Below are 26732 nucleotides of genomic sequence, written 5' to 3' on the forward strand. Positions count from 1 at the left end.
TTTCTGCAGTTACTGAATGTAGATTTTTTTTTATTGTCATTATTGAATCTTTCAAATTATTCTGATGTTTTTTTGTTGTTAAGAGTTTTGTACAAACTATAAACAGTCATTGCAATTATATGTGATGCAACTATTCTGACATCTGTCCAAAATCTTCATGTTTTGGGCTTCATCTGTGACCTCACTGATGATGTCACAGTTCAGATTGAATTACAGAATTTTAGCCTCTTGTACAGTTTATGATGTCACAGTTCGGAACAGTGAGGTCATGTGACATCACACAGGAGTTTATAAAGAACTCTGGGGTTCGGGTCAGGGTATCTGCTCCAGGCTGCTGGTGGGCAGGTGCTTCGCAGTGACTGAGGCGGTATCTTGGGAGCCAATAAATGGGCGGCACATTCATCCTTAGTTCTGTTTCGTTTCGGAGGTGGAGTGCCTGCAAAGCATTTCTCCTCCAGTCGTCCTGAACAGAGGCTCTGACCGGCTTTCCTCCGAGGAACAGAGCTACCAACTCTGCTCCATGAGAGGGAGAGAGGGAGGGGATGTGGGAATGGGTAGGTGGGTGGGTAAACAAAACAAAAAACAAACAAATGTCACAGACAGATGCCACTGATGATGTCACAGTTCACATTCAATTGTGGGCCATTTTCTGTGTGACCTCTCATATGATGTCACCAGATCAGACCAGTACAGTCTGTTGTGAGACCTCACCGATGATCCCACAGTGCAAATATTTTGGCACGTTCATGTCATATCAGAGTTATCGTTATTATGGGTTTCTGACTTGTAAAAAGCATTCATGTCAACCTCCAAATGGTAATTACTAAATGGAAACGGGGATCAGCTCAGAAATCACATTCATGTTTCTCTCACTTCACTGTATTTATTCTTTTCCTTTCTCTCGGTTTCTTCTTGCTCAAATTCCCTTCATATGAGCAAAAACTGATTGAATCTTTCCCAGTAATCTTGTACCAGAGGACATATTTTCAAATATGGGGACAACCCTTCTGATGGTCACTAAAGTTAAAAAAAAAAGTTATTAAAATGATTACAAAACATCACAACATCACAATTGTTGCACATCATCACACTAAAGGTTTGCTACAATTCAGAGGAAATATTATATTGTTTCATAGCTGAAATTATTAATTACTTTTCAGATTAAGATTTCAAATTTAAAAAAAAAGATAAGTTTATAAAATTTAAAGAGAGAAACCAGTGGTTTCAAACACACAAAGACTGTGAACTTCAGATAGTTTCATTTAAAAAACTATTTGAGGCCCAAAATGTATAAAATTCTCTAACAGTAATAGTAATAATAGCAAAAAGCAAAGATTCAGTCCAGAATCTAAAAAGTGCCAAATTACAAATTTGTGCAGCAAAACGTTTTGTTTGTTTTTTTTTTTTCTTTTCTACCCAATTAATTATCTCGAAACACCTCAGATTCATATTGTGACTCTTTGGAGGAGACCGACCTCGAGGTTAAGAACTACTGGACTAAACTACTGTATATAAAGTAGTTTAAACTGGTTCCAGCAGCAACAACAGTAAAATGCTCACACTGATGCACCAGTATGAACAATCCAATGTCATATAATATCAGTCACATGGGACATTTCCCTGCATAATGAGTATTTCTACTTTTGATACTTTAAATAATAAATTTTTCAGTCAAAATCTTCACCATCAACTACACACTGTCAAGAATATAGAAATGTACCATGTCTATATGCTCTATATAATGAGTTTGATGGTGTCCCACTTGGTGATGGAGGGCACCTGCCGACCCTCTCTGATGACTCCTGACCCCCGACCTTGAGTCTGGCCCACAGCAGGACTGGTGCCAGGACAGAAGACCCAGTTGCAGTGTCTGTGTAGGATCTCAGTGCGACAGTATCACGGCACGTGTCCTTCTCCATAATATTGTCACAGTTATTATAAGAAATATATTATTTCTCAAAAGAAATAATATGACTGAAGTATTTCTCCAGTTAACCCACCACCACCAAATAACGACTGAATTCATTTGTTTCATTTTACTGTCTTCTTTATTTCACTCAAATAAAAATGCAATAATTATCACAGTGTTTCTATAATTTTCCAACAACTAACATCATCAACTTTTAGGCTTTCACCCACATTTTACTGAAGTGTATTGCGTTCAATTTAGCCAAGTTTTAAACTTATTTTCAGAAATGTTCGTTATTTAACACTTAAATGGATGAAATGTCATGACACATATGAAATGTGTACACTTGGCTTTAAGCACTCGATTTCAGTTAAGTCAGTTTCATAAATCTACTCTGTTTCAGTAGATTTCAGTAGCTTTTTATTTCACAGAATATGCTGCTGTTATTCTATATTTTTGTTATTGTCAACAAATCCAACGAGTACTTTCCGACGTCCCTACACCTCTGTTGCACTCAGCTCCGAGCCCATTGGACATAAATACTTGCACATATATATATATATATATATATATATATATATATATATATATATATATATATATTTTTTTTTTAAAAGGCTCAGTCATTTCCTAAAACAGCTGGGCACTGTAGTTCTTAGCAAACGTTACTCAAACAGGAGCAAATAGTGATTAGCTGCGGATTAACACACATTTGGTGTATGTGGAATTAACACAATATAATTTATAGTGTTTGTGTTCATAGATGCAAAGTGTAGCTCATTTATGTGTTTTTAATAGTTTTGGACAACAATGGAAGACACTATATTAGTGTTTGGCTACACAGGAAATACTTGATCGTAAAATCATTGATTCAATGTTTGTCTTGGTCTTTTTAAGAGATTTGTTGACAGTAATAAAAATACAGAATATCACCAGACTGATCCTTTATGGTGGCTCTTCAAATTAAAATTAGCTACTGTGCAACTGCAGAAAAAAAGTACCATCTGCAGCCATCGTACCATGCCAACCACTCATCAATACAATTCATCTAAGATTTAAATAATCAATCCTACAACTGATGTTGAGGAACCAATTAGTTGAATGAGAATTAATGGGATAATTTCAGCTGGTTAACATCATGTTAGTCTAGATTAGTTAAACCAGGCCTGGTTCCCTCTGCAGTTGAGTCAGTCAGTACATTTACAATAATCAAACACTTTCTATGATTTTATATGTTCATTTGTCCCTCTGCTAGTCATTGAATGAAGTGCTGTTATTCTATTTGACAGTATTAAAAACATCCTCAAGCAAATTAATCGACACAAAAACAAAACCAGTAGTAGGGCCACAGTGATTCAACAGACGCCAGCCTGTCTGTAGGCCCAATATTATACAGTGCATCACAAAACGACAAACTGAATCAATATTTAAAAGACATTATCCATAGTACGCTTTCATATAACATGCTTATTCATTCCAACACAGCTTATTCATTCTCATTATAGAGGTGAATGTGCCGAAAGCCTGCTAAAATACAGTGAAATTTAAGACCAGAGCACGATGTTAAAACATGATGTGTTTACTAGATTAAATAAAACTCTTCACATTGATTTGATACTTGACAAAGACAAGACAACGTGATCTTGTTTCAGAGTGGTTCTGTGTTTCTTCTAAATGTGTTACAGCTGGATTCCAGTTTTAACGGTTCGCCAAACTCAGTAACAGACACATAAACAGCAAGAAAGGGGATTAATGTGTTATATTAACAAGTCAAACTGGCGTCAAACAGACACACAAACATGTCACACCATTCAGATGCATTATACTTGCTGTGAGGACATGTTTTTCGTTGCCATTACATACCTGTAACCCAGACAAAACAGAAACTGTGGTTACGAAAAGTCACAACAGCAACTGTCAATGAAAGAGCTTGAGGGCTTTAGAGGGGATTCCAGTCAAACCAGTTTGGTGATGTAGGAAACTACTCACAGGGCTATTTGGTGAACTACTGAAACTGGAGAGTGACGACTTCTCTGTTTGCTTCTCTGTGGCATTTTGTTTTCATTTAATTTATATCGAGTTTCTAAATAAGCTCTGCGTGCTGGCTGGTTAAACTCTCAGTAAGCAGGCTTATTATCTCAGTCACTGATGGTACAGTTGTTTTGGTTTTGACCCAGTCTGGCTCTGTGTCCCTCCACATGTCCTCCAGAAGCCCTCTGACTTTTCTCCCTTTTTGTTTGGACTGGACTGAGTGGGAGAAAGCCGATTTGAGTTGTGTCATTAAAAGATGGCAGAGATAGTTTTATCTCTGCCTTGCTTTGGTTTTATTCTTGTCTGTTAGTAACCTCTTGTGTTCCTCATGTGTTCTCATAGTCCTGCCAAGCCTGCTTTCCCCTGCTCACCTGTCCTGCGTTAGCCTCGTTAGCCTTGACCTGTGTTTTGCCTCGACACGCCCTCCTAATCACCTTGTTACCCAATCATTATGTTCCCTTTTTACTCTGGTCCCTGCTCACACCAGCCGTGCCTTGTTTTGTGATTAGTCCCCTGTGTATCTGTCTGTTGGATCCTTTGTTCTGCTCTGTATTGCTCAGTTTTGCTCTGTTCAGTGCGGTTCAGCAGTTATTCTTGCTCTGCCTACGGTCTCCTGCATTTGGATCCATCTGCTCCGCTACTCCTAACAGTAGACTCACACAGTTTATTCAAGAGACAATTATATTATTATACAATTATCTCCTGTCTCACAACTGTCTAAAAACCATGTTTCTAGTGTGAGTTTATCCTCCGACAGAGGAGGTTTAAATAAAACTGGATGTTGTAACACGACTAATAAGCTACGATAGCTTCCTCCATTTTGGAAATTCCTGCTCTATGTTCCTCTGACAGGTTAGCACCATCAAGACAGTTTGTTGAAGTTAAAATATGCACAAATTTGCTTTGAAATTGATATTGAAGTAATTAATATACAGTAATTCTACTACTGTAATTGTTTTCTCATTTTTTCTTTGTGATTTGCCTTTTGATTCACTCTTGTCTGTATTCTGTGTGTCTATTTGTGTTTTATGTCACGTGTTGTTTAATGTCACTTCACTTGCTATTTACATTGTTATTGCACAAAGTTAAAATTTTAAAAAAAGAAGAAATGAATTTGATTTTGCTGCATATTTTAGCTGTTTTGAATGCTGGTGTTACCGAGCTTTAAAGTGCAGAAGAAGCTAAGCATGATAGTGCTCCAAACTATTCAGGAGACTCGTGTATAAGACGTTAAAAGCAGGAGTACCCTCACTGTGTGTGAAATGTTCTTCCTCCCTCTGTAGACTCCACTACCCAGCAAACACCTGGGGTGTGAGGGGTGGTGGCAGGTGGTCGTTGTCCAGGTTGTTGGCATCAATGGCAGAAACTGTGCGTGATGCAATCTCCAGAGGGTATTTCTCCAGGACGTCCTGCACCTCCCGCTCTACACTCTTGGGCCAGGAGATGAGGTCGGCCTGCAGGCTCTGCGCAGCCTCCATCAGCGACTCCTGCCGGCTGCTGAGGTCCGACAGCAGCTCCAGGTTGTGATTGAGCTGAGCCAGGACAGGGTTGGTGGGAGTTGCGCCAGGTGCCGGGCCATCGTGGGGCCACTCACCCTCTGAGCTGCTGAATCGTGGCGAGGCTTGGCCTGACATGTAGCGCTCAAATTCCTCCGGGGAAAGGTTGAGAGACTGAGCATCCAACTTCTCGATGAAGGCCGCTGCGCAGCACTACACAAACACAAGAGATACAACAACTGAGACATTGAGCCAGATGGCCTTCCTGTAAAACACACACATTCGAATTAATATACTTGTGATGAGCTTCAGTTAATGTAACAACCTTAAAGTTTTTTTTAGCTATTTTTTCACTAATATAATTAAGCAATGGGAAGTTATTCTAATTATACTGTAAATGTATGCTCAGGATGGACATTGTTTGATTTCTAAAGTAAAAAGGGACTTAAATTATTTATTATAAGTTTTCTTCTCTTCTGGTGCCTGATGTGTCATTAAGCTCCTGCTACTTAATAATAGTGAAGCTTTTTGTTAACATGGAATTGAATCAAAATAGACGCTAATAAAGCAGCAGTGGTGAAGACTTAATTATAATGACCACAAAATTGAGTTTGGTGGAATTAATTTCTGGTACAAGATGGTACTTAAGCTCAGTTAAATAAAGTGAGCAGCGCCACAAAATGGTTTCCTTTGACTACTTTGATGACGCAGCATGTTTCCATTTAGCTTCTGCTTTCCACTGCCTGTCTCTCTCCTTGCTCTGCTGTCCTTCTCACGCCTTTCAAGGTATCTGTGCTATTATCATTGGGTGGAGGACCAGCTGTACATCTTTATAGGGCTGTAACTAATGATTATTTGCATTATTGATTCTGAGTCCAAGGTGACGTCTTCAAATTCCTTTTTTTTTTTTTATCTGAACAACAGTCCAAAACCGAACAATGTTTGTATTATTATTAACCTAAATGACAAAGACAAGTTTGCTTCTCACGTTTATGGAGCTGAAACCAAACAACGTTTGGCTTTTTTGCTTAAAAAGTGACTGAAGGGATTAATTAATTATCAAAATAGTTGCCAATTAAGTTTCTCCCGATCGACTAATCGATTAATTACTAATCGTTGCAGTTGTTCGTCTTTGTCACTGGTATCCTCAATTAGGCCAAAATGTGCAAAATATATCAAATAATCAAAATATACTAAATTAAATTAACCACTTAAGCAACAAAATACAATTTCAACACATTTACACGTTTCTCCTCAGATTTCAGTCAGCAGCTGTCGGTAAACATTTGTTTGTCTGGAAGCTGAAATATTCCAGATAAAATTCTGCTGAACTGTCATGAGGTTCGTGATATCTGACAGTTAATAGAGGGAAAACCCACATAGCTCATTAAAGTAGCCTCACCTTCTCAGATTAAACAACATGAGAATACCGCTGTGAAGCTAAAAGCCTGTTGCTCAAACTGGCTTTGACAAGGATTAAAGTAAGAAGAAGAAATAAAAACAGACCAGGTTGGTGAAGTAGTATCCATCCTCTCCAGTCATCAGCCTGCTGGGGTTACAGAAGCGGGTGATATACTGGATGTTGGACTGAAGCCGTGGAGGGTTAGCCTTGAGCACGATGTAAATGAGTGCAGGGAGGAAGTCGTCAGCTGAGGCCGGCTCGTTCTTGGTGATCCTGATGGCACTGAAGATGTGTTTACTGCAGCGTGTGATGCACGCTAGTTTGTCCCGAGGAACCCGCTTAGAGTCCATCTCAATGATATCTGGAATAGTCGGACATACATAAAAGTCAGGAGCTGGACAGACAAACGTATAATCAGTTAGTTCTAAAAAAACATCAGTTTCCTGCAAAAAAAAGTGTCCTTAAAGGGTCAAAAAAAACATTTTCTCACTTCAAAAGCTGAAACAATTAATTGATGAATCTATGAGTCAATACACAGAAAATTAATTAACTAAATTAATCATTTACGTCATTTTTAATCAAATGGACCAAAGTATTCACTGGTTCTGACTGCTTAAATGTTAATATTTACAGGTTTTGTTATTTTAATAACAAACTTTTTTTAATAGAGTATCTTTTCTTTTGGACTGTTCAGACAAAACAGGGAATTTGAAGATTGTCAAATAAGGCTCTGGAAATTGATGATGGGGAATCATAGACATTTCTAGACCAAAATTACTTATCCATTACTTAAGAAAACAGGCGTCAGTTTAATCAATAATGAAAATAATACTTCAGGTGAAAATACAATAAATAATCAAATAATCATAAACCCTACTTACTTCCACCTAGTGGTATCTAGACATGCAGGTAGTTTTTGTTGTATTTTGTCTCTGAGATCTCTGCCTCCACCCCAGTGAGAAAAGACTTTTTACAGCATTTAATTCAGCTCTAAAGTTAAAATATATAATTGAAGCCTATTTACCATTCACAAACAATTTAAAGTGCTATGCACTAAAAGTATATGTATTAACAGTATATTCTACCTTCAGCCATACAGTGAAGCCAATTTAAATCCAAAAGTAGCTCATTTCCCCACATGATTGAAGGTTTAGGGTGTCGATACAAAGATAAAACATTTTTACTGCACTTTGGCATTCGACTGTCCAACTGTCTCTAATTAAATACAATCACACTGAAAATTCAAGCACACACTCTGACCTGTTATTGCTTTGACCACATTCTCAGAGACTTCAGGGATTTCTTCATCCATGGACACACACAGCATCTGGATGGTCACCCAGTGTAAAGCCCTGCAACACAGACAACTGGAGTAAGCCTCACTGTTTTTTTCTTTTTTGCATGTAATGAAACTCTACACATAGATTTGTAATGCTCACTCTCTCCTGGATAGCAAGTTTTACATTTTGCACTTTTACATGTAAGAAAAACATGGAGAACACTGCTAAAACTGGCTAATGTGTAATCAAACAGACAGAGAGGTTTTCACAGACTGCGGAAGATGGAAGAGAAGAAAACCACGATGCAGCGATACTTTCTAAAAGAATGTGTGACTGAAACTAATCGAGCACATGACCGCCGTGACAAAAAGCATGTATGCTAAATGTGAGACTAAAACCAGACTCACCTCAACTCTCCTTGTGCAAAACAAATGAATATAAAATTTGTCTATTCTTCTACTCCTTGTAATTACTCCAAATATATATTACTATTCTTTATTATACAACATGTGCACACACATCAGACTGTTTAACATGTACGAGATCTGAATCAGCCTCTAACAGAAGACTCTACAGTCATGCTAGCAGCTCTACAGTCATGCTAGCAGCTCTACAGTCATGCTAGCAGCTCTATAAGCTCTCTAACATGCTGATGTTAAGTAGGTCTCATGTTTATCATGCGTGTTACAGCATTTGCTAAAGTACAGCTGCGGCTGATGGGAATGTTATTAGTCGTGCAGGTACTGGACAAATTAAACTTTTAACCTAATGATGGTCCTAGATAAAAAGTGAAGGAATCACCAAAGTGATTACAATTCATCTTGATGGGGACATGAAGGTCTGTACAAAATTGTGCCCCAATCCATCTGGTAGATGTTGAAATATTTCAAATAATAAGTGAAAACTTTGACCTATTAGTGGCGCTAGAGGAAAAGTCAGAGAATCACCAAAGTCATTAGGATTCATCCTCTGGGCACCATGAATGTCTGTATGAAATTTAATGACAATCTATCACATAATTGTTGAGATATTTCAGAAGTGGTAGCCCAACCGACTAGCAGACAGACACAACCATCATTAGAGCTACAACGCTAGCATGGCTAATAAGCACTACATTTATGTTTTTACTTCTTACTGGTTACTGCTTTGACCAAAAGTATTGCTTGAAGTATTGCAAGCCAATTGCTCAAAGTTTTGCATAATACAATACTGGCTGATGATGAAATGAACAAGTAAGACTTCAGGATTTGCAGTGAGACAAGAAGAAGAAGAAACTGACTTCCATCAAAGCATAATTCAAAAGGAATTAGCTTCATTGTCTGGGCTGCTGGGCTGAACATCACTGCCAGCTTTGAATCCAGGAAACCCACCTGATCCTGTTCTGTGTGGCCAAATCCTTCTTCTCATCATCAGTGGTTTCTGGACAGAATACACTCTTATACAGACGAGTCATGATGTACTTTTCCACTTGGTCCATCACCTGCTCCACAGACTCCGAAGATCCTGGAGAACAAAGATGTATCACATCTCATTAGTTAGTTAAGAGATGTATCAAATCCAAGCGCTTATAGTACGCTATAGTATAGTATATAATGTATTAATGCCTCCTGGACACAACGGTTGATTTCAGATAAGAAGCTGCTCTGAGTGAACCTTTAAAGTGACTCATCAAGCGGTCAGCCATGTTCTGATAGAAATCCTGCACGCACTCTGACAGTTCATCAGCACTGAGGTCCTGGCGAGACATGAAGTTAGAAGGTCATAATGTGCAAATGAGTGTAGTAAACAGGTCTTAAAAACACTGAACACAGGCTTATTATTTTTAAGATTATCATCATGCCATGTTCAACAGACCTTCTTGCTGGACATGTTCACAATAAAAGCTCGGCACTGCTTATGGATCTCCCGGCCGGGCTTCTGGAGGTTCTTCAAGAAGTCCACAAAGTCCTTGGACACTTGTTCTGTATCGAAGCTGGCGTGGCGGCTAATGGACGGACTGGGTGTTTTGCCCTCTTGGGTTTCTGATGAAGAAAAAATAAATTTAGAAAAAGTTACACTTAATTCTTCCCACAACTAAAAGTAGCTCCTTGTCTACTGAGCAGTCATGCAGGGGACAATGGACACAGTATCTGTACCAAATTTTGTGCCAATCCATCCAGTGGATGTTGATATTCACAGGATAAGTGAAAACTGTTACCTGCTGATGGTGCTAAAAGAAAAGTTACCTCAAACTCACTGATTAACATGTTGTGTCTTGCTTGTTTAATCCATAAACAAACAGAAATGTACAAAGGAAAGTTGTAGTTTTAGGAAGATTCATGTGCTTAAACTATTCACTCAGCATTTCTGTGCACATCAGACCAGCTGTGAACTGTGAGGCAACAAATCAGTCAGAAAGCATAACAGACTGGGAAGAGTTCCAGTTTAATGTCACACTAACTGTCGTACTAACCTTTCTTGGAAGCTGTACGTGACGAAGGGCTGAAGAACTTTTTAACGGTGGTCACTTTCCGTGTCTTTTCATTGGTTTTCTTCTCCTCGAACTTGGAGAAGGGTCCTAGAGAAGCATGCCCTTGGTTCGGTTGTGGTGCTGTGGACTGGGAGTGAGACTGGGCCTGAGCTCCGTGACTACTGGCATACGCTGCCTCCTCCTCTCGCTGTAACCTAAAGCCATACAAATTTGACAGAGCAGATAAAAGTAATCAGTGGAAGATTATGATGATCAAGAATAACAAGCTCCCCTTATTTTGTGACGCAAAACTTGCAAAATACTCTGTGACACTGACAAAGCTGTTCTTGTATAGTGAATTATTACACTACAGGTACAACTGATGAGCACTAAAGCGATAATTTTTTTTTAAAAAATGGAAGGGTTACAACATCAAATCAAAACTGACTCATCACTTTGCCTCAATATAAGAAAAACACCATGACAAAAGTCAACTAAATCCTAAAATACCCACATGTGTTCATGCAGCATAATCTGTTGGTAAATTATAGTTTTAAATGGCGTTTGACAGTCCAATTTTGATTGCATTAGTTAATCCTTACAATAATTTAGCCCTTCTAAGCATTGGCAAAGTTTTCACCCAGTTTGCACAATGTTTCTGGATTCCTTCCCTGTATTCACCAGATAAGACAAAGAACTTTAATTAGACATTAGATGGAAACGCATTGCTTGCATACCAGCTGCCTGATTTCCACAATATTGTCTTATACTGAGAATGTGAAGATTTACACAATAAGCATGTTGATAAATGTGCTTGTGAGTGATAAAAAAAAAACCTTAAGAAAAGCAGTGTTATACTTTTTGGTTACCACGGCAAACTCAGTGCACTACTAAATCAATTCAAGATACTTTAAATTACACAGATGGATTCTATGTGAAAGCAAAAGGCGATGCATGTGTCAGAGAAAATGAGCTGTGGATTTAAGAATTGCTTACAGTGTTTTATGATTCATGATTTTCATTTCAGGGTTCTGCCAAAGCAACTGAGAAAAACTGTAATAATTTAAAACACAAGAAGCACTCTGACATGTACTTTGGTATTAAATTATAGCTGAGACATTTTATGAATTGCTTGAGCCGACCTATTTTTTAAGAAAATTATTTTTAAAACACACAAAACCAGCTAATTAGCACTCTCTAATTAGCAGTCTCTTCAGTCTCTCTTAGTAGTACTAAAATACTTCAGGACTCAAAATATCGTGGACCACAGTACAGAAACCATCAGATGAATTAATAAAAAGTGCTGACACACTTTGTTCAGTCTGAATGATACTTTTTATCACATTCAATGCTGCAGTTATTGTTTCATGTTTTCATAAAATACAGACAGAAGAAATCTATAAAATATTGTTTTTAATGGAGAAAGCATTCAACTGAGAATAAATAAGAGTATGTTAGACAAGGCTGATAACTTTGATGTTGGTCTAGAGTAATTTAAATAGTTAGGCCAATCACACAAAGTCTGATCAAAAGCTGATGCAGCATATCTACAAAAGCAGTACATTTAATCAAGATGAAGTTTTTTCCCCCTTGGTCATTATTTATTATCAGCTTGTATCTCATAAGACTTGCTTACGGCAGCTTATAAGAAGATGAATGTATGTTTTTATTGGTTTTCCTCCGGGTGAAGGGAGGTAGTTGTGTGGTGAAGGTGTGGGCTCGTAATGATGCAGCAGAAGGTCTTACTTCTCAGCCAAGGCCCAGTCGTCCTGGATCTGTTTCTGGCGTACCCGCTGGTACTCCTCCCTCCAGCACTTCGAGCACAGGCCCTGCCATGCTGAGTTACCATAGTAACCGCATCCCTTTTTGCACAGCAGGTCTGACTGGTCCACATGTATCCCACGTCGCTCCGTCCGCTGACTCATGATGTTGAACAACCTGGAATGAAAAATTCATCGTCTTATATATTAGAGTATTTGTATGCACTGCTGCCTGCACAGTGTGTTTAAACGACACTCTCAGCTTATATGCACTGTGCTCCTAATCCTGTTGGCAGTGTTATAAAAACCATCTAGATTTAAAGCTTAACAAACATATTAAAAATCAGCTACAGCTTGAAAATCCTCAGGATTGCAAACAACCAAGTGAGTAGAAATTTAAAAGGACAATATAACCTGTTAAATAAAGAAGAAGGCAAACAAAGTAAATGTGCATTTTGATAACATCACCTTTTTTTTCTCTTTTCTTCTTTATTGATATGTATTACAGCGCCGAGCTAAAGGGAGTTACAGTTCATATAAAGATTTTAAACAACAAAACAGGTGTTAATAGTTTTTACAGCCTTTGTATCAGAGGAAAATCAAATCCAAAGGCTGTAAAGGCTGTTTGATCTCCTTTGTGAAAACCAAAAAGGCCTTTAACCTGTAAATCTGCTTTTATGAATATGAAATTTAGCCAATAAAATTAAAATATTTGTAATATATAGCTGAAAATTAAATTTAGTTATCTTCTAGTATTCCAAACAGTAGGCCTATATGTTTCCTAGATAATGTAAAATGTACATCAATATGGTTGTTGATAAAGATGCACGTTATTCCAAAGGAGTCTCACAACATGGAAGTACCAAATATGTGAACTATAAACTCAGAAAACATCAACTTAAGCTTTAGTAAATTCACTGTAAACTACGTGATAAATTAACCAATTGAAAAAAATAATTCAGCAGATCAATCAATACTGAAAACAGTTTATTGCAAACCTAAAGTACCTTAGCTGTAACAACTTTATAAGCTAGTAATTAATGCAATTCTGAATAAAAGCAAAATGTTTTAAACATACAATTCATAATGATATTGTTCATCAGTGTTCCTCATTTCATGTTTAAACAATCTGTTGTTTCAATCAATGACAAAAATAATTCAGATTTTACCGTCTTTCCTACTTTGTTTATTTTAGGGCTGCAACTAACACTTATTTTCATTATCGATTTATCATTATTATTTAATTATTCGGTTTATAAAATCTCAGAAATTTGTGAAAAATGCCTGTCACAAGTTTCCAGATATCTTATTTTGTGCGGCGAACAATCCGAAACCTGAAGATATTCAGTTTGCTATTATATAGGACTAAGCAAACAAGAAAATATACAAATTTAAGAAGCTGGAACCTGTGAATTTATGTCATTTTTGCTTGAAATCGGAATTGTTGACAGTTTTCTGCAGATTGACGAAGCAATTAATTGACTAATTGTTGCAACTCTAGTTTATTTTACAGGATTCATGTTTTCTATGTTTTATCACTTCCATAATATTACAAATCTTGATATTTATGACTGAATGTTACTTGTACTATTATATAATTAACTATTATAAATCAATAACGATAATGCCTGGAAAATGTTTCGCAGTGGACTTTGGTTTGAACCTTTAGTTTATCACTGTCACCTTGTTCAGATCAGACCTGTTAATAACTTCTGAGATCCTGAAAAGGATGCACGGTGTATAAAATGATGGGTGGGTGACAACTGAAAGGACAAACCACCACCACTAAACCTAAAGATCAGCCTCAAACCTCCTTTGAATAGATTCTTCCAAGTCTCTAGATCTCTGCCATAGTAAAAAAAAAAAAAAAAACATAATTCATCCTCAAGAAATTCCCTTATTTGGTGTTTTAGTGAGGGGGAAGCTATGTATTTGCTCCAAAATCCCCCATAAGTGTTCAGATAGGTTGAGATCTGGTGACTATGGAGGCCAAAGCATATTTATATTCATGATTCACCTCATGTTCACACTTCAGTGATCCTCTCTGCCCTGTATGACCTAATCTACACCTCACACCACTATTCCTCATGTGTCTCCACTCATTTATTCAGGTTTTCCTTTCATTTGTCACCCGTCTGTAGGTCATATAGAGCTCAAAATGTTGCAGTATTTCACCCAGCTGTCACACAGACCTAAGTAAGCCAACGAACATTTAAAATTAACTAATCTTATCACCTATGTTTTATTTGGTGAACGTGTCTACTCACCTGTGATGTTTTCACCGATCAGCAGCAGAAATAGCAGACCTCCTCTCTGTTCCGTTTCTGTTCCGCATGACGACCAATTTTCAGGGTGCAGACAATGACGTCACCTCAAAGACACCATGGCGACCACAGAGTTGCGCTCAGATTGTGACTCTAAAGTGGGAACTGAGTCGGGGTTTTCTGTTCCAAACGCAGATAATGGTTTTGTTTTACTTTTGGGGTTTTTTTGTTTGTTTTTTTTCGGGTCATTTACTTCCGCATAAGGGACTAATTTTTAAGGGATGTGTCAATGTCGTCATGAAGCACCGGCACCGGAAGTTTAAGGCGAGGGTCATGTGACCGCATGGACGGGCGGAGCAGCACCAAAACTTAAAAAAAAACAAAAAACTTTATCTGTCTGCAATATTTTTACTTTGTTTCTCTAATAATAATCCTCCGGTCATTTCTGACGTTTTTATAACTTAATAATAATAACAATAACAATAACAATAATAATAATTTTTGAATGTAATAATTTGAAATTAAATTACCTACTTTTAGAGTAGATCATTTATTTTAAAATATTTTTTGTCAACATTAAGGTTTAAATAATTGAAACAGACTATTTCTCACTGTATTTATTGCTATTGTATTATTATTTTTTATTTTGTATGTTTTTATGTTTTAATTTGTTTATTGAAACTGTGAAATTAATTTTAAAAAGAAGGTCTGTCTACCTGCCTTGTGCCTCTGGCGGGTGCACACATAAAAAGACAAAAACAGCTAACTAGGAAATGATTTCTGAGGTCAATTAGTGCTTAACAAAGAAATAATCTTAACTATCAGGTTTATCAATCTTAATACATGATCTATGGTTTACAGTTTATGAACATCGAGTGTTATCAATACACTTCCTAGCAACTATAGTCTGATAATTGCATTCCTCAGTGTTTCCGCATATTGATGTGGGTTTGTTTGTTTGTTTGTTTTTTAACACAGACTTAGTTTTTTAATCCGGTGTTTCAGACAATGATACTGCAAACTCAATTGTACCTGTAGTTAAGCTAAATACAGGTTAGTTTTTCCTTCATATACATCCAAGGGAGCAACAAGTAGTTACAGATGATGTGGGCCTAGAACATAAATATTAAACCAATAGTTCATTCACATTTTGGAGAATCACACTTATTCACTTTGTTGTTCAGAGTTAGATACAGTACCACTCCTATATGTCCATTAAATATGAAGCTTCAGCCAGGAGGTGATTAGCATAGCTTAACTTGACTCTAAAACTCATCAATTAACACGTTATATCTTGCTTGTATCCATAAAAAATGTAAAAACAGCAAGAAGACAAACAGATCCATGAGTTTGAACGTCTATCAGACACCAAAAGACAAAAATGTACACCTCTGGAAATATATCACAGATGCAATTATTTATTTTAAAATCAGGAAGGTGTAAACAGAAGCAGTGGTGGCAAGTAACTAAGTTAAGTACAATTTTGAGGTACTTGTGCTTTACTTGGGTATTATTTGATGCTACTTTATACTTCCACTCCACTACATTTCAGAGGGAAATATTGTACTTTCTTCTCCACTACATTTATTTGACAGCTTTAGTTACTTTTATGATGAAGATTTGACACAATGGATAATATAACAAGCTTTTAAAATACAACACATTGTTAAAGATGAAACCAGTGTTGACATCTTACGAAAAGCAGTGTGTAGTCGGGTCACATTTCAGATGTCTATGAGTTGTTAACAGCTCCACCAAATAGTGATTTTTCCCTCTAAACTTCTCACATGGTTTCATTTCAATAAATGTTCAAATGATCCAATATTTCACCAAAAATCAGAGATTAGAGAAAAAGTCCAAACACTGAAAACGTATTTGTGTTTCAGAACTTTGTTTTTTCTTCTTTCCTCTCCCATTAATCATCTCACGACCTCTCAGATTTATCTGGTGACCCTTTGGAGGGGCCCGACTCCTAGGTTAGGAGCCACTGGACTAAACTAGCTAACTGTGTTGGTAAAGTAAAGGATCTAAGTATTTCTTCCCCCACTGCGGAGCAGTGAGCTGGTTCCCCCTGTTTCTTTATGGTAAACTAAGCTAAGCTAATATGCTTCTGGCACCAGTTTAATATTTAACAGACACATATAAAAGTGGTATCAATCTTCTCATTTAACTGTCAGCAAGAAACCAACATATTTCCCAAAATGTTAAACGAATCTCTCCATTTGTGTCACTGGTGGATTGTGCTGATCAATAGGTTGATTTCTGATTTCTTAAGTAATCGTATCAAATGCTGCTCAGAAAGTTTTTTAATAACCGACACTCCAAACGATATAGACACAGTTATATTTACACATTCTCCATTTACTTGTCCTCACAAAATTTTACCAGCTACTAATAGACCAATAGGCTTTGAAGTTGTTTCTACACATCATTTAACAAGCTCAAAATCTTTTTGACTCTTACTTGAGACCATACTAGAGTTGTTGAAAGTGAAGTGTACTGAAGTGCCAGCATTGAAAATCCCTCACAGTGAGCTGACTGCTTCCTTATTGACATTAAGGTTAATGTTCAGTTATTATCTCTATGCCTGAAAAGCCAATCTGATTACAAAAGGTGCTGCAATTCCTGTTTTATCAGCTCCACTGAATCTGAAACATGCTTATTATAAACTTGCTGTGGCAGTGATAGTTTCAATAGTTTCCCTTTTTTTGCTAAGCTGACAAAACACCACCAAGAACACTGTCACACCTCTGAAATATTGATTTTTCATGCAACAGTGTTTGGTGCTATTGAGCCACACTTTAAATAAATCCTGCACTTTCAACCTTTGACATAGAAAATTGACCAAACTGAGTGACAAAGAAAATATGTGACAGACACGTCAGAGATAAGTCTCATTTCACATCGCAGGTCAAATGACAGATGGATCTTTAGACCTGGACAAGAAATTCTATAACTTGGTCTAAAAGCTGATACACCTAACAAATAAGAAATGCACATGTCATTCCTGCTCCTGTATGATGTCTACAGGTATTGCACAAAATATTTGACATCCTACAAAACTGACTAATCAAACAGATCAGTGCTGATGTTTCTGCAAAACATCAGATCTCTGAATTATGTTCAAGCTGTATTTTGATGGACATTTCAATCTGTAGTCCAAACTCAAGTAATCTCAAAGAGGAAAAACTCAACACACAGGATTTATATAGTACCTTTCAAACAAGACAAATGCAATTCAAAGTGCTTTAAAAGTGATTGACAAACACACAGGATGCACACTTCTAAGAATGTAAAATAAATAAATAAATAATAAAAGATAATAGATTTAATAAAACCTACTTTAAAATACTTAATTTAATGAGACAACAGTAAAAGATAAGTAAATGGTAAGAGAACAGTTTAAATAATAAAAGAAAAGAAGAGCAATAAAAGACACAATTAAAAATAAAATTATAAAATTATAAAACATGGCACAAAATAAATAGATTACAAACCAGTAACAAAACAGTAAAATATTCATTAAAAAATGTTTTGGAGACATCTACATGCGTCTGCCCACCTCGAGTGGTTTAACTTACAAGGATACAAGGATCTTTATTATCATCTCACCACAGTTACATTCATGCTTTTCAGTTCAAATATGACATATAATGACATGAAATTGCATTTCTCAGGGCTTTGTTGATAAGGTAGCATAGGTGGATGTATTCATGTTTTCACAAGGATGGTCTCATGGACTTCAGCAGATGATGAAATTTACCTCTCATGGACCTGCTAAGCTGTTGCAGCTGTTGCAGATGCAGAAAGTATAAATTAAGCTTTATTTTGAGGTGAGACAGACTTGAAACTTTCAACTGGAGAGGGAAGTGAAACATTGCTTTCCTTCCTGTTGTTAAGTCACTTCCAAAATTATCTTATGTTTGCTGTAACAGGTGGTCTGAGTAGGCAGAAGCACAAATACAATTTCATGCCAGAATGAGCACCAAAATTGCGCCGCCTTGCCTGATCAGCATAAACAAAGCCATAGCTCAGCCTCTCCTCCCACGCCGGAGCAAGCACATTTGGTTGGGGACAGAACAGAAAATAGAGTACAGGTTGATGAAAATTGCATAACGACTGCGTTTGCCCTGCCACCAACAGGAAAATAGGGCCTAATAACTCAGGGGTGGCCCATGGCATAAGCCACATAGGCGGTCACCAAACAAGGGAGGAGGCACCAAATGAGTGGGACATGTTTTTCTTTTGGTTTTTTCTTACCAACAGGTGTGCTTGCTTCTTTACAGCTTTTGGAAATACGCACTTGTCCTCCCTTCTTGATGTTTTTCCTCTTTTTCCCCATTGACTTACATTGGTTTTCATCTGGTTTGATTTTTAAAGCCTTACTGGTTGGTCAGTTTTCGCCTGACAGCTACTGAACTTCATGCGTCACCAAACACTTGATTAACTTGACCCCCCCCCCCCCCCTCTTTGCCTTTTCGTCTGGAGGATTGGGAGGACTTTGTCTGGACTGGAGGTACCATTGTTGCACTTCATTTTAGTGTGAATGAATTTCAAGTTCTGGGACTGGAGGAACTATTGTTCCTCTATTATTGTTGTTTTTGGGGGTTCCAATCTAAAATCTCATAGTCTGGGTGTTTATAATCCTGTAACTACTGTGGGCTGTGTGGGTATAAACCTTGTTTCATTCAAGCAAATGGGTTATGCATTTATATTTATATGCATGGGTGCTTTGGTAGACTGGAACTGATAACATCAATCTGACTGGGGCAAATAAACACACAGAGGGTCAGAAATACAGATAACAAGCAGACCTTTTGCACACACACACATAGACTGACAGATGCAGCCATGATCTTGATGGGCCGCACTTTGTGTCTTCCTTCTCCAGCCACCGTCCAGGAGCTGTTCTCCGTGGCTCGAGATGCCAGCATCATCCCAGATATCTCCTTGGAACCTGTCCTCACCACCTTCCTGTCGCTGGAGTCCTCGGCAGCACTGCAGCATCAATATGCTTTCTTACAGCGAAGCATGAGCTCGGAGCAGCAGACTGCATTCAACCTCAGTCTGACTGGTGAGCTGGGAGGCAGCAGGGTCACCTGTGGAGGAGTGGGGGTTGTTGCTCTGGCTCTGTCTGTGCTTTTTGAGCAAATTTTCCAACAAGTAGGTAAAACTATTCTGTTTTTTCTATATGTCTTGGATGAATAGTGCCCCCTGCAGTGTTTAAAATGCTCTGACCATACTGCAATTTTCTGAAGTCAACTGAAGCCTCCTGACATTGGTGATCCCTTGAATTTTAATTTAGCGGCATCATCAGGTGAAAATGTAAATTTCTCCAAAATACTTTTTTTTTCATCTTTCTAACACTTTTTCCTTTATAATGAGCATTACAGCCTCACTTAGACAATACCATTGTTGTAGACTGTCTTAAAACAACAATCAGGAGCCCAGATGAACTTTTCTTGCTGTAGTCATTCCTTTTGTTCATTCGGGCCATTAAGAGATCTCTTCATAAAGCACTTTCAATGGAAAACACTCTGTTGAGACATAATGAGGAATTTCGTACTAAAAAAAACTGTAAATGTGGAGGATATCTGACTAACTCAGACTGCTGAAACCTCATATTAGCACCAGCTAAACTTGCTCATAAGGAAGACTGTGGATTTTGTTCCCCATTACTAACACTGACAGTGCATTATGAAAGAATCCTTTAAAGCATACTATTTGGTTTCACTGTCTCGCTTCTCCATTACACTTTCACTGAATATGATGTTGAAATTCAGAATTCCAAAATTTCTACTATCCCATCAGGTCCGAGGATCAACAGAGGGGAGGCTATCAACCCAGAGATCCCAGGCTAACAAGATTTTTGGCATCAGCAGCTCCTCAAGAATCGGCTGGATTATCCAAGATTACCTCCGCCTGGTCCCCGGCATTGCCAACAACCAGGATAAGATGGCTGAGACCACAGAGCTGTATGACAACTGGCTGAAACGTGAGCTGCTTGACCATTATGAGAGGATGACCACTAAGAAGAGGATGAGTTCAGTGTCCATGCAGCAGTGGCTGACAGGGGCTGCAGTTCATCTGCACATGAGAATCCACCAGGTCAGGACAGACAAAAAACAAATAATAGTTAATAAATAGTAAAAGGTTAATACCTTTAGCTCAGCTGTTTTCATAATCATAGCAAAGACTGCCATTACTGGCAAGCATTATATGACAGAACATTGACAGCACACATTCAGTTGTCTAGGTCTCTTTCACATATGAGTACTTAAAGTGATATCCACTACATGGCAACTGCATGAAACCTTTTTCACACTGTAAAAACATAACTTTCCAAACAAAAGTAGTGGCAAGGCGGCCTTTAGTTAATTGAACTGAATATAAGAATTTAAGTGGGATTATACATGAATTATTGGGCTGAAAAAAGGAGCTAAACCTTACATTTGACTTTTTAAACATTTTCTGAACAAGTCTATTGCCAGACAAGAACACTGAAATTAGATGATTCTGCAAAACCCCAGACGATTTTCAATGACAATGCAAAATTCTCACTTACTACATTATTTGCACATGCTAACTATAGTATGCTAAGGTAAAGAGAAAGATTGTGATTATGGCAAATAAGCTGTGGTTAAGGTATGGATAAAGTTAGGCTACTTAAACACTTGGTTAAGGTTAAGGAAAGGAGGTGGTTACAATTAAAGAGTAACTTAACACCAGGCTGAAAAGCAACGTTTTACCCTCTTTTATTGAAAGTTTCCAGCCTGTTTCACTTCTGACATCCAGCATCACTGATGGGTGCAGTTAGAGGTGTGCTTTGTTGCACCTGTAACTACACCCAACAGTGATGTCATGGCGTCCTGCAGTACATCTATGCATCACTGCAGCTAGGTGAGAAGTTAAACCACTGGATGCCAGCAAAAATTAGATTTTCAGGTTATGTTAAAGGTGCTAAGTATGACTCCAGTGCATCATCGAGCCACCATTTCATGCCCGCCCAAAAAATCCTAAACACAAAAATGGTGAAAAACAGTTTAACACTTTAACTCCACAATTCAATACTACATAGTTCACAGTCGTTTCACGTTTTCAGCAATTATTTTCAACATGTTTAACATGTACAATATGTTTAGAAACAAATCTCTGAATTTCCTTTACACAGTCTTTAAATAAAGGAGTGAATGTTAATTGAAGGTCTGTGACAGGACATAGCAGAGAATCAATCAATACAGACGTAATTCTTCGGGATACTGGTCTGATCTAAAAGTACCTTTATTCTTGTTCCAACAGGTTCGGCTTCACTCTGTGCCGTTTGGGTCAGCTGAGTCATTGCGTCTGTCTTATAAGTCAAGTTTAGCTGGCCTGGTTCAGGACTACGCAAACTATCTTCGAAGAAACATTAAGGAAACCGGAGCTCCAAGACTACGGAAACCCAAAACCAGGACCAACAGTGGACCAAGACAAACTAGAACTAACATATCCAGCCTAACCAATAGCTCCTGTTCAAGTTACCGCCTCTTAAATGTTAGCCTAGTTAGTCCAAGTAATTCAACTGACAGATTTAATGAGACTATCACACCCAATTCAACAGCTGAAATGAGCAGAATTTGTAAAACAGGTACATCCAATGAAGACTTTGGACTTAATGTGACAGAAGGAGGTGATGAAACCACTGTAGGTATGATGAGCAGAAAGACACTCAATGTTTCTACTGCATATAGTAGAGATGAGGGAGCTGGCATGTTGGGTTTGTTGGTCATTGAACCTTTGAGGAATGTGAGTCACAACGTGCGGCATCACCCCTGTGAGTCTCCAGCCATACAACAAGCTTTGGTGTCTCGTATTATTAATGCTCAGGACCTGGACCGAAACAGAAACTTTTTCCTGTATCCCGAGAAAGTCATTCACAACCTACTGAGGCAGAACGATGACTTTGAGCTTACGACAGCTTAGACAGAAGTGAATAATGTCCAACTAAATCTTCAGACCCACAACTGAACTAAATATGGTACTGTTTAACAAATTACAATGTGCACCCTCATCAGTCACTTTTAATTCCTTATTCTCTGTCAGTCATTATGAAAGTGGGTGTCATATGAAAGGGTATGATGATCAGTATCCTAATACTTAAACATTTGCACAAAATGTTTAAAGGAATAGTTCAATATTTGATGAGAAGATCTATACAACTCTAGGTTTGCTTAGCTTTGCACAAAGACCTGAAACAAGGGGGAAAAACTAGCCTGGCTCTTTCTGAAGGTAACAAAATTTGCCGACCAGCACCTCTGGTTTTGCAGTTTTCAGGTGTTATGTGACAGACTATTTCTTGGCAGGTAACAGTGACCAAAGTCTCTGGTGTTTGCCTGTCAACCTCACAGTGATGACAACAATTCAGGGAGGAAAAGAGGTGCCGGTGGGTGGATTTTTTTTTCCTTTGGACAGAACCAGGTTAGCTGTTTCCCAGTGTTTCCAGTCTTTATGCTGAGCTAAGCCAACCGTCTGCTGGGTCCAGCTTCTATTGAATGGATAAACATTAGATTGGTATTAATCTTCTCATTTAACTCTTGGACTCTTGTATACTATGCTCCACTGCTGTCCATCTTTACTTCACATGGTATAATTCACTGTATTTTGCTGCATGAACTGTAAAACATATTAAACTAACTCTACTTAAAGACCTGTCTATGCTGCCTTGAAAAATGTCTTGTAATGTAAAACTCAAAAAAATCACTGTTTCCCAAAGCCCAAGATTCAATCTAAAATGTCTTTTTTGTCCTGACCAACAGTCCACAACAAAAAGATGTTCAGTTTACTGTCATTGAGGACTAAAGAAACCAGAAAATATTCACGTGAGAAACTTGAATCAGAGAATTTGGGTTTTTTTTTCTTTAAAATTGACTCAAAATGATTAAAAGATTATCAAAATAGTTGGCAATTAGTTTTCTGTAATCTGAAACTGAAGAAAATACGTTTCTTAATAAAAACTAAATAATTCAGTGGGCATAGCTTCATCTTCTGTTTTGTTTTTACGGTAGTTGGCATCCATAACTGTTGCATTACCGCCATCTGCAGGAATGTAACAACTTCGCAGTACAAACTATTTACAGTGTTCATTCATGACATTTTCCATTCTATAACCAAGAACCAATTGCCTGAGCTGATGCAAATCCTTCCCGTAGTGTAACATCTAGATTTTCTTCAGATATGTCTACAATTCTCCTGGCAGCCTCCAGCACCATCTTGATTCTTTCTGATTTCCCCTGTATTTCAGCAGCGCAAGTTATGACCATAAATGACAACGAAAATCTTTTATTTCCCGTGCAGATATCCTAATCAGCTCCATTCCTTTCCTGCTCCGGTTCTTTTTGTACTGCCACTATCTTATTATTTCCCGTCGTTTTATGACCTCCACTGGGTGCTGGATGCTGTGTATTGTGGACATGCGCATGCGCAGTACAAACTGCGTGCGTGTAGGGCGCTTGATTTTCATTTCCGCACACATATGATAACAGGACAAGAGACCGAAGTTCACATTAGAAAGCGGTACGTGTTATCGGAATATAACATTTAATTTTATCGGTTGTTTTTAACGCTGCTTAACTGGCTAAACTGTATTCCTGATTTGCATCACGGTCGTTTGGCCTCGCGCTAAATAAAGTAGGAAAAAGTGTCGTCGCGTCGATAAACAACCATTAGGTAAAGCTCGTCGCGTCGTGAGAAAATACAATATTAATCACACAACAGCTTCATATAGTCCAAAGTCCGACTGCTAGCTAACTACTAGCTGTTTACAGCATCAAAACAGTGCTGCGCATGTTAGCTAGTAGGCTAAAATGCTAACATTGTGCTGAGAGAGCTTAAAAAAAACAAAACTTTATTAACACAATGGTTTGGAGAAAAGACTCGACCAAGTATGGTCACGTCTCCTTGAATCCATCCTCTTTATACATGCTTGCTTTGGTTTATTCATGCTTGAATCCACAATCTCTGCTGTAGTGAAAAAAATAGTGGATTGAAGTTTTCACTCATTCTTGAAATGTGGTCTTTAACACCTGGGTATTGAAATTTCACAGAAAGTGTTGAAACTTGTAAATCACTGCAGGCCATCATGGGAAGCAGCGCACATTTGGAAAGGTTAAGTTTGAGACCAGAAGCAGCTGAAAACGTATCAAATAGTTTAACTGCGATAAAAATATGAAATCTATCTTGTAAAAATAGAGCTGTATCATCCGCTAGGTTAGCTGACTCAGAGAGATTACCCTGCTGCTTTTTAAATGCAATTTAATCAAACTATTCCCGAAAGCATATAGGCTTTTTATTGATTTTTTTAAAAGTGCTCTTCAAATCCAAATAATTCAAGCGCTTTAAACATATATTAATGCTCCATCGAGTGAAATGCCTTGAGAAAAGAATGAAACTATTATTTAGTAAGTCTGAATAGTCTAAGATATCAAGGACGAGTCTTATACTGTCAATTATGTATTTACCAGACATAAGTGATTCAGGATTTTCTTTAATTTATTAACTAGACATAATGCAATAATGTTATATTCATTGTTCAGCAATGAGACAGGACGCTGATTATACAATATTAAGACATCTTTCTGGGGTTTTGGGATTATAGTAATTAAACTGTACCGACCAATCAAGGAGCGTCAGCCACGTCACATCATTCCCGAGAGAGTTTGATTTGAGAAACTACTTTTAATTACTCTGGTTTTGGCTGTGTGTGTGTTTTTTGGGTTTTTTTGCGAGACTGTACCACATTGTAATTGATCCTCCAACAGTAATTTAATATCTACACAGTTTGTTGTTCCGGTGCTTTAAAATCAACAGGACACTGGATGAAAATGCAGTAAAAGAACAAGAGGAGGACATGCAGATATAAGGTTAAGGTAGTCGACGTTAGCTCGACCTTTGGTCCTGTTTACATTGAACAAAGCATGAGTATGGACTCTGTGATGAAGTCAAACTAGTCGAAACGTTTTCTAATAACCACATCCACATGTGACTAGCCACAGATTTAAAATCTATAATGGCAAATACATGGAGCCTGGCAGGTATCAGGGGTATAACAGTCTCGCACAAATTGCTAATTATCTGCTAATAATTTGATTTATTTTTCCTAAATCTTGCTCACCTGGACTTTTATTTTATTACATTATCCATCACATCTGTTCTTTCAGATCCATATTTTGATCATCTTTAAAGTACTGACTGTATATACTGTACATTGTATAAATAAGTATCAACATTTGGTACAGTCATTGAACCTTGTATGCTCAGCAAATAGTATATTGTAGTTGTGGTTATATCTCTAGTCTCTATTTTTTCTGTTCTACTTATTTTTTATATCTCAGTTAGTCTGTTTAGTTATTGTATATAGTTAACCCATTAATTGCATGTTTCTTTTACCTTCTGCATTGTTTTTGTACTTTGATTTATGTCAAGTGGCTGCTGTAACACTCTAATTTCCCCTTTGGATTAATAAAGATCTATCTAGCCATGCATCCCTCCCAGTAGCTTTATTTAGAAGTAGGAACTGAAGTTATGCATGCTGTGGCTTGTCCGGTTAGTGATTTTCATTCAGTGAAATGAGTGCAAATCACAGCTGCTTGCAAGGTGGAAAAAAAGTCAAATGTTATTCATTACAGCATGTTTTTGAATGGAGTGATTTACGAAAATTTTACTTACAGACTCGGACAAAATGTCGGACTCAGACTCTGATTCTGACTTCAGTGACTGTGAAGACATCAGACACCGGATGGATATTGTGAGTTATTAACCAGTCTTCAGAATGAGAGCATTTAGCTGACTTATTGTCTCTCTGTATGTCACAAATAAACTGCTTCTTCTCCTCAGACACGTAAGAACTCGAAGAAGAATGCAGCGATCACTTTAATACAACCATCAGGTACGGGACATTGATCTTTTAATAGACAATTCGTTAATATTCAGGGATATAATGCTATATTATATATTGTAACTATAATAGTTATTATAGTATTTACTAAAGTATGTGTATGCAAGGGTGAAGTACAAGTATTTTGACTGATGAATCAACATTCAACCAATCAAAGCAGACACTTAACTGTGAGCCTTCCTTTTAAATAAGAACGTGTTTCTGCGTTT

General features: G+C 37.6%; 2 protein-coding genes across 2 annotated transcripts in view; one reads left to right on the forward strand and one right to left on the reverse strand.

The window, feature by feature from the left end:
- Positions 1-2025: 2025 nt before the first annotated feature.
- Positions 2026-14729, reverse strand: rabgef1 (RAB guanine nucleotide exchange factor (GEF) 1). Its single transcript, XM_067608664.1, has 9 exons — positions 14595-14729; positions 12314-12505; positions 10571-10782; positions 9973-10139; positions 9772-9853; positions 9489-9621; positions 8099-8190; positions 6943-7199; positions 2026-5649 (listed from the first exon to the last, which is right to left on the reverse strand). Exons 2-9 carry the CDS (start codon positions 12490-12492, stop codon positions 5230-5232), a joined length of 1542 nt encoding a protein of 513 aa, XP_067464765.1. The 5' UTR covers positions 12493-12505; positions 14595-14729; the 3' UTR covers positions 2026-5229.
- Positions 14730-24043: 9314 nt separating this feature from the next.
- LOC137195932 (E3 ubiquitin-protein ligase TTC3-like) overlaps positions 24044-26732 on the forward strand; it is a 40200-nt gene continuing 37511 nt past the window's right edge. The window contains exons 1-4 of the mRNA XM_067608659.1: positions 24044-24143; positions 25437-25489; positions 26297-26373; positions 26463-26514. Of these exons, the coding sequence (XP_067464760.1) occupies positions 26308-26373; positions 26463-26514 (118 nt within the window). The 5' untranslated portion in view covers positions 24044-24143; positions 25437-25489; positions 26297-26307. The remainder of the gene's footprint in view (positions 24144-25436; positions 25490-26296; positions 26374-26462; positions 26515-26732) is intronic.

Source organism: Thunnus thynnus, chromosome 13, assembly GCF_963924715.1.
Source record: "Thunnus thynnus chromosome 13, fThuThy2.1, whole genome shotgun sequence".
In the NCBI taxonomy this organism is placed as follows: Eukaryota; Metazoa; Chordata; class Actinopteri; order Scombriformes; family Scombridae; genus Thunnus; species Thunnus thynnus.

Excerpts from the sequence above, each read along its gene's own strand:
- rabgef1 (XM_067608664.1), bottom strand. The coding sequence starts at position 12,492 with ATGAGTCAGCGGACGGAGCGACGTGGGATACATGTGGACCAGTCAGAC. Across the intron at positions 9,854-9,972 it reads TGAACATGTCCAGCAAGAAG|GACCTCAGTGCTGATGAACT; the intron begins GTCTGTTGAACA and ends ATGTCTCGCCAG. Across the intron at positions 8,191-9,488 it reads GCCACACAGAACAGGATCAG|GGCTTTACACTGGGTGACCA; the intron begins GTGGGTTTCCTG and ends TCTGTGTTGCAG.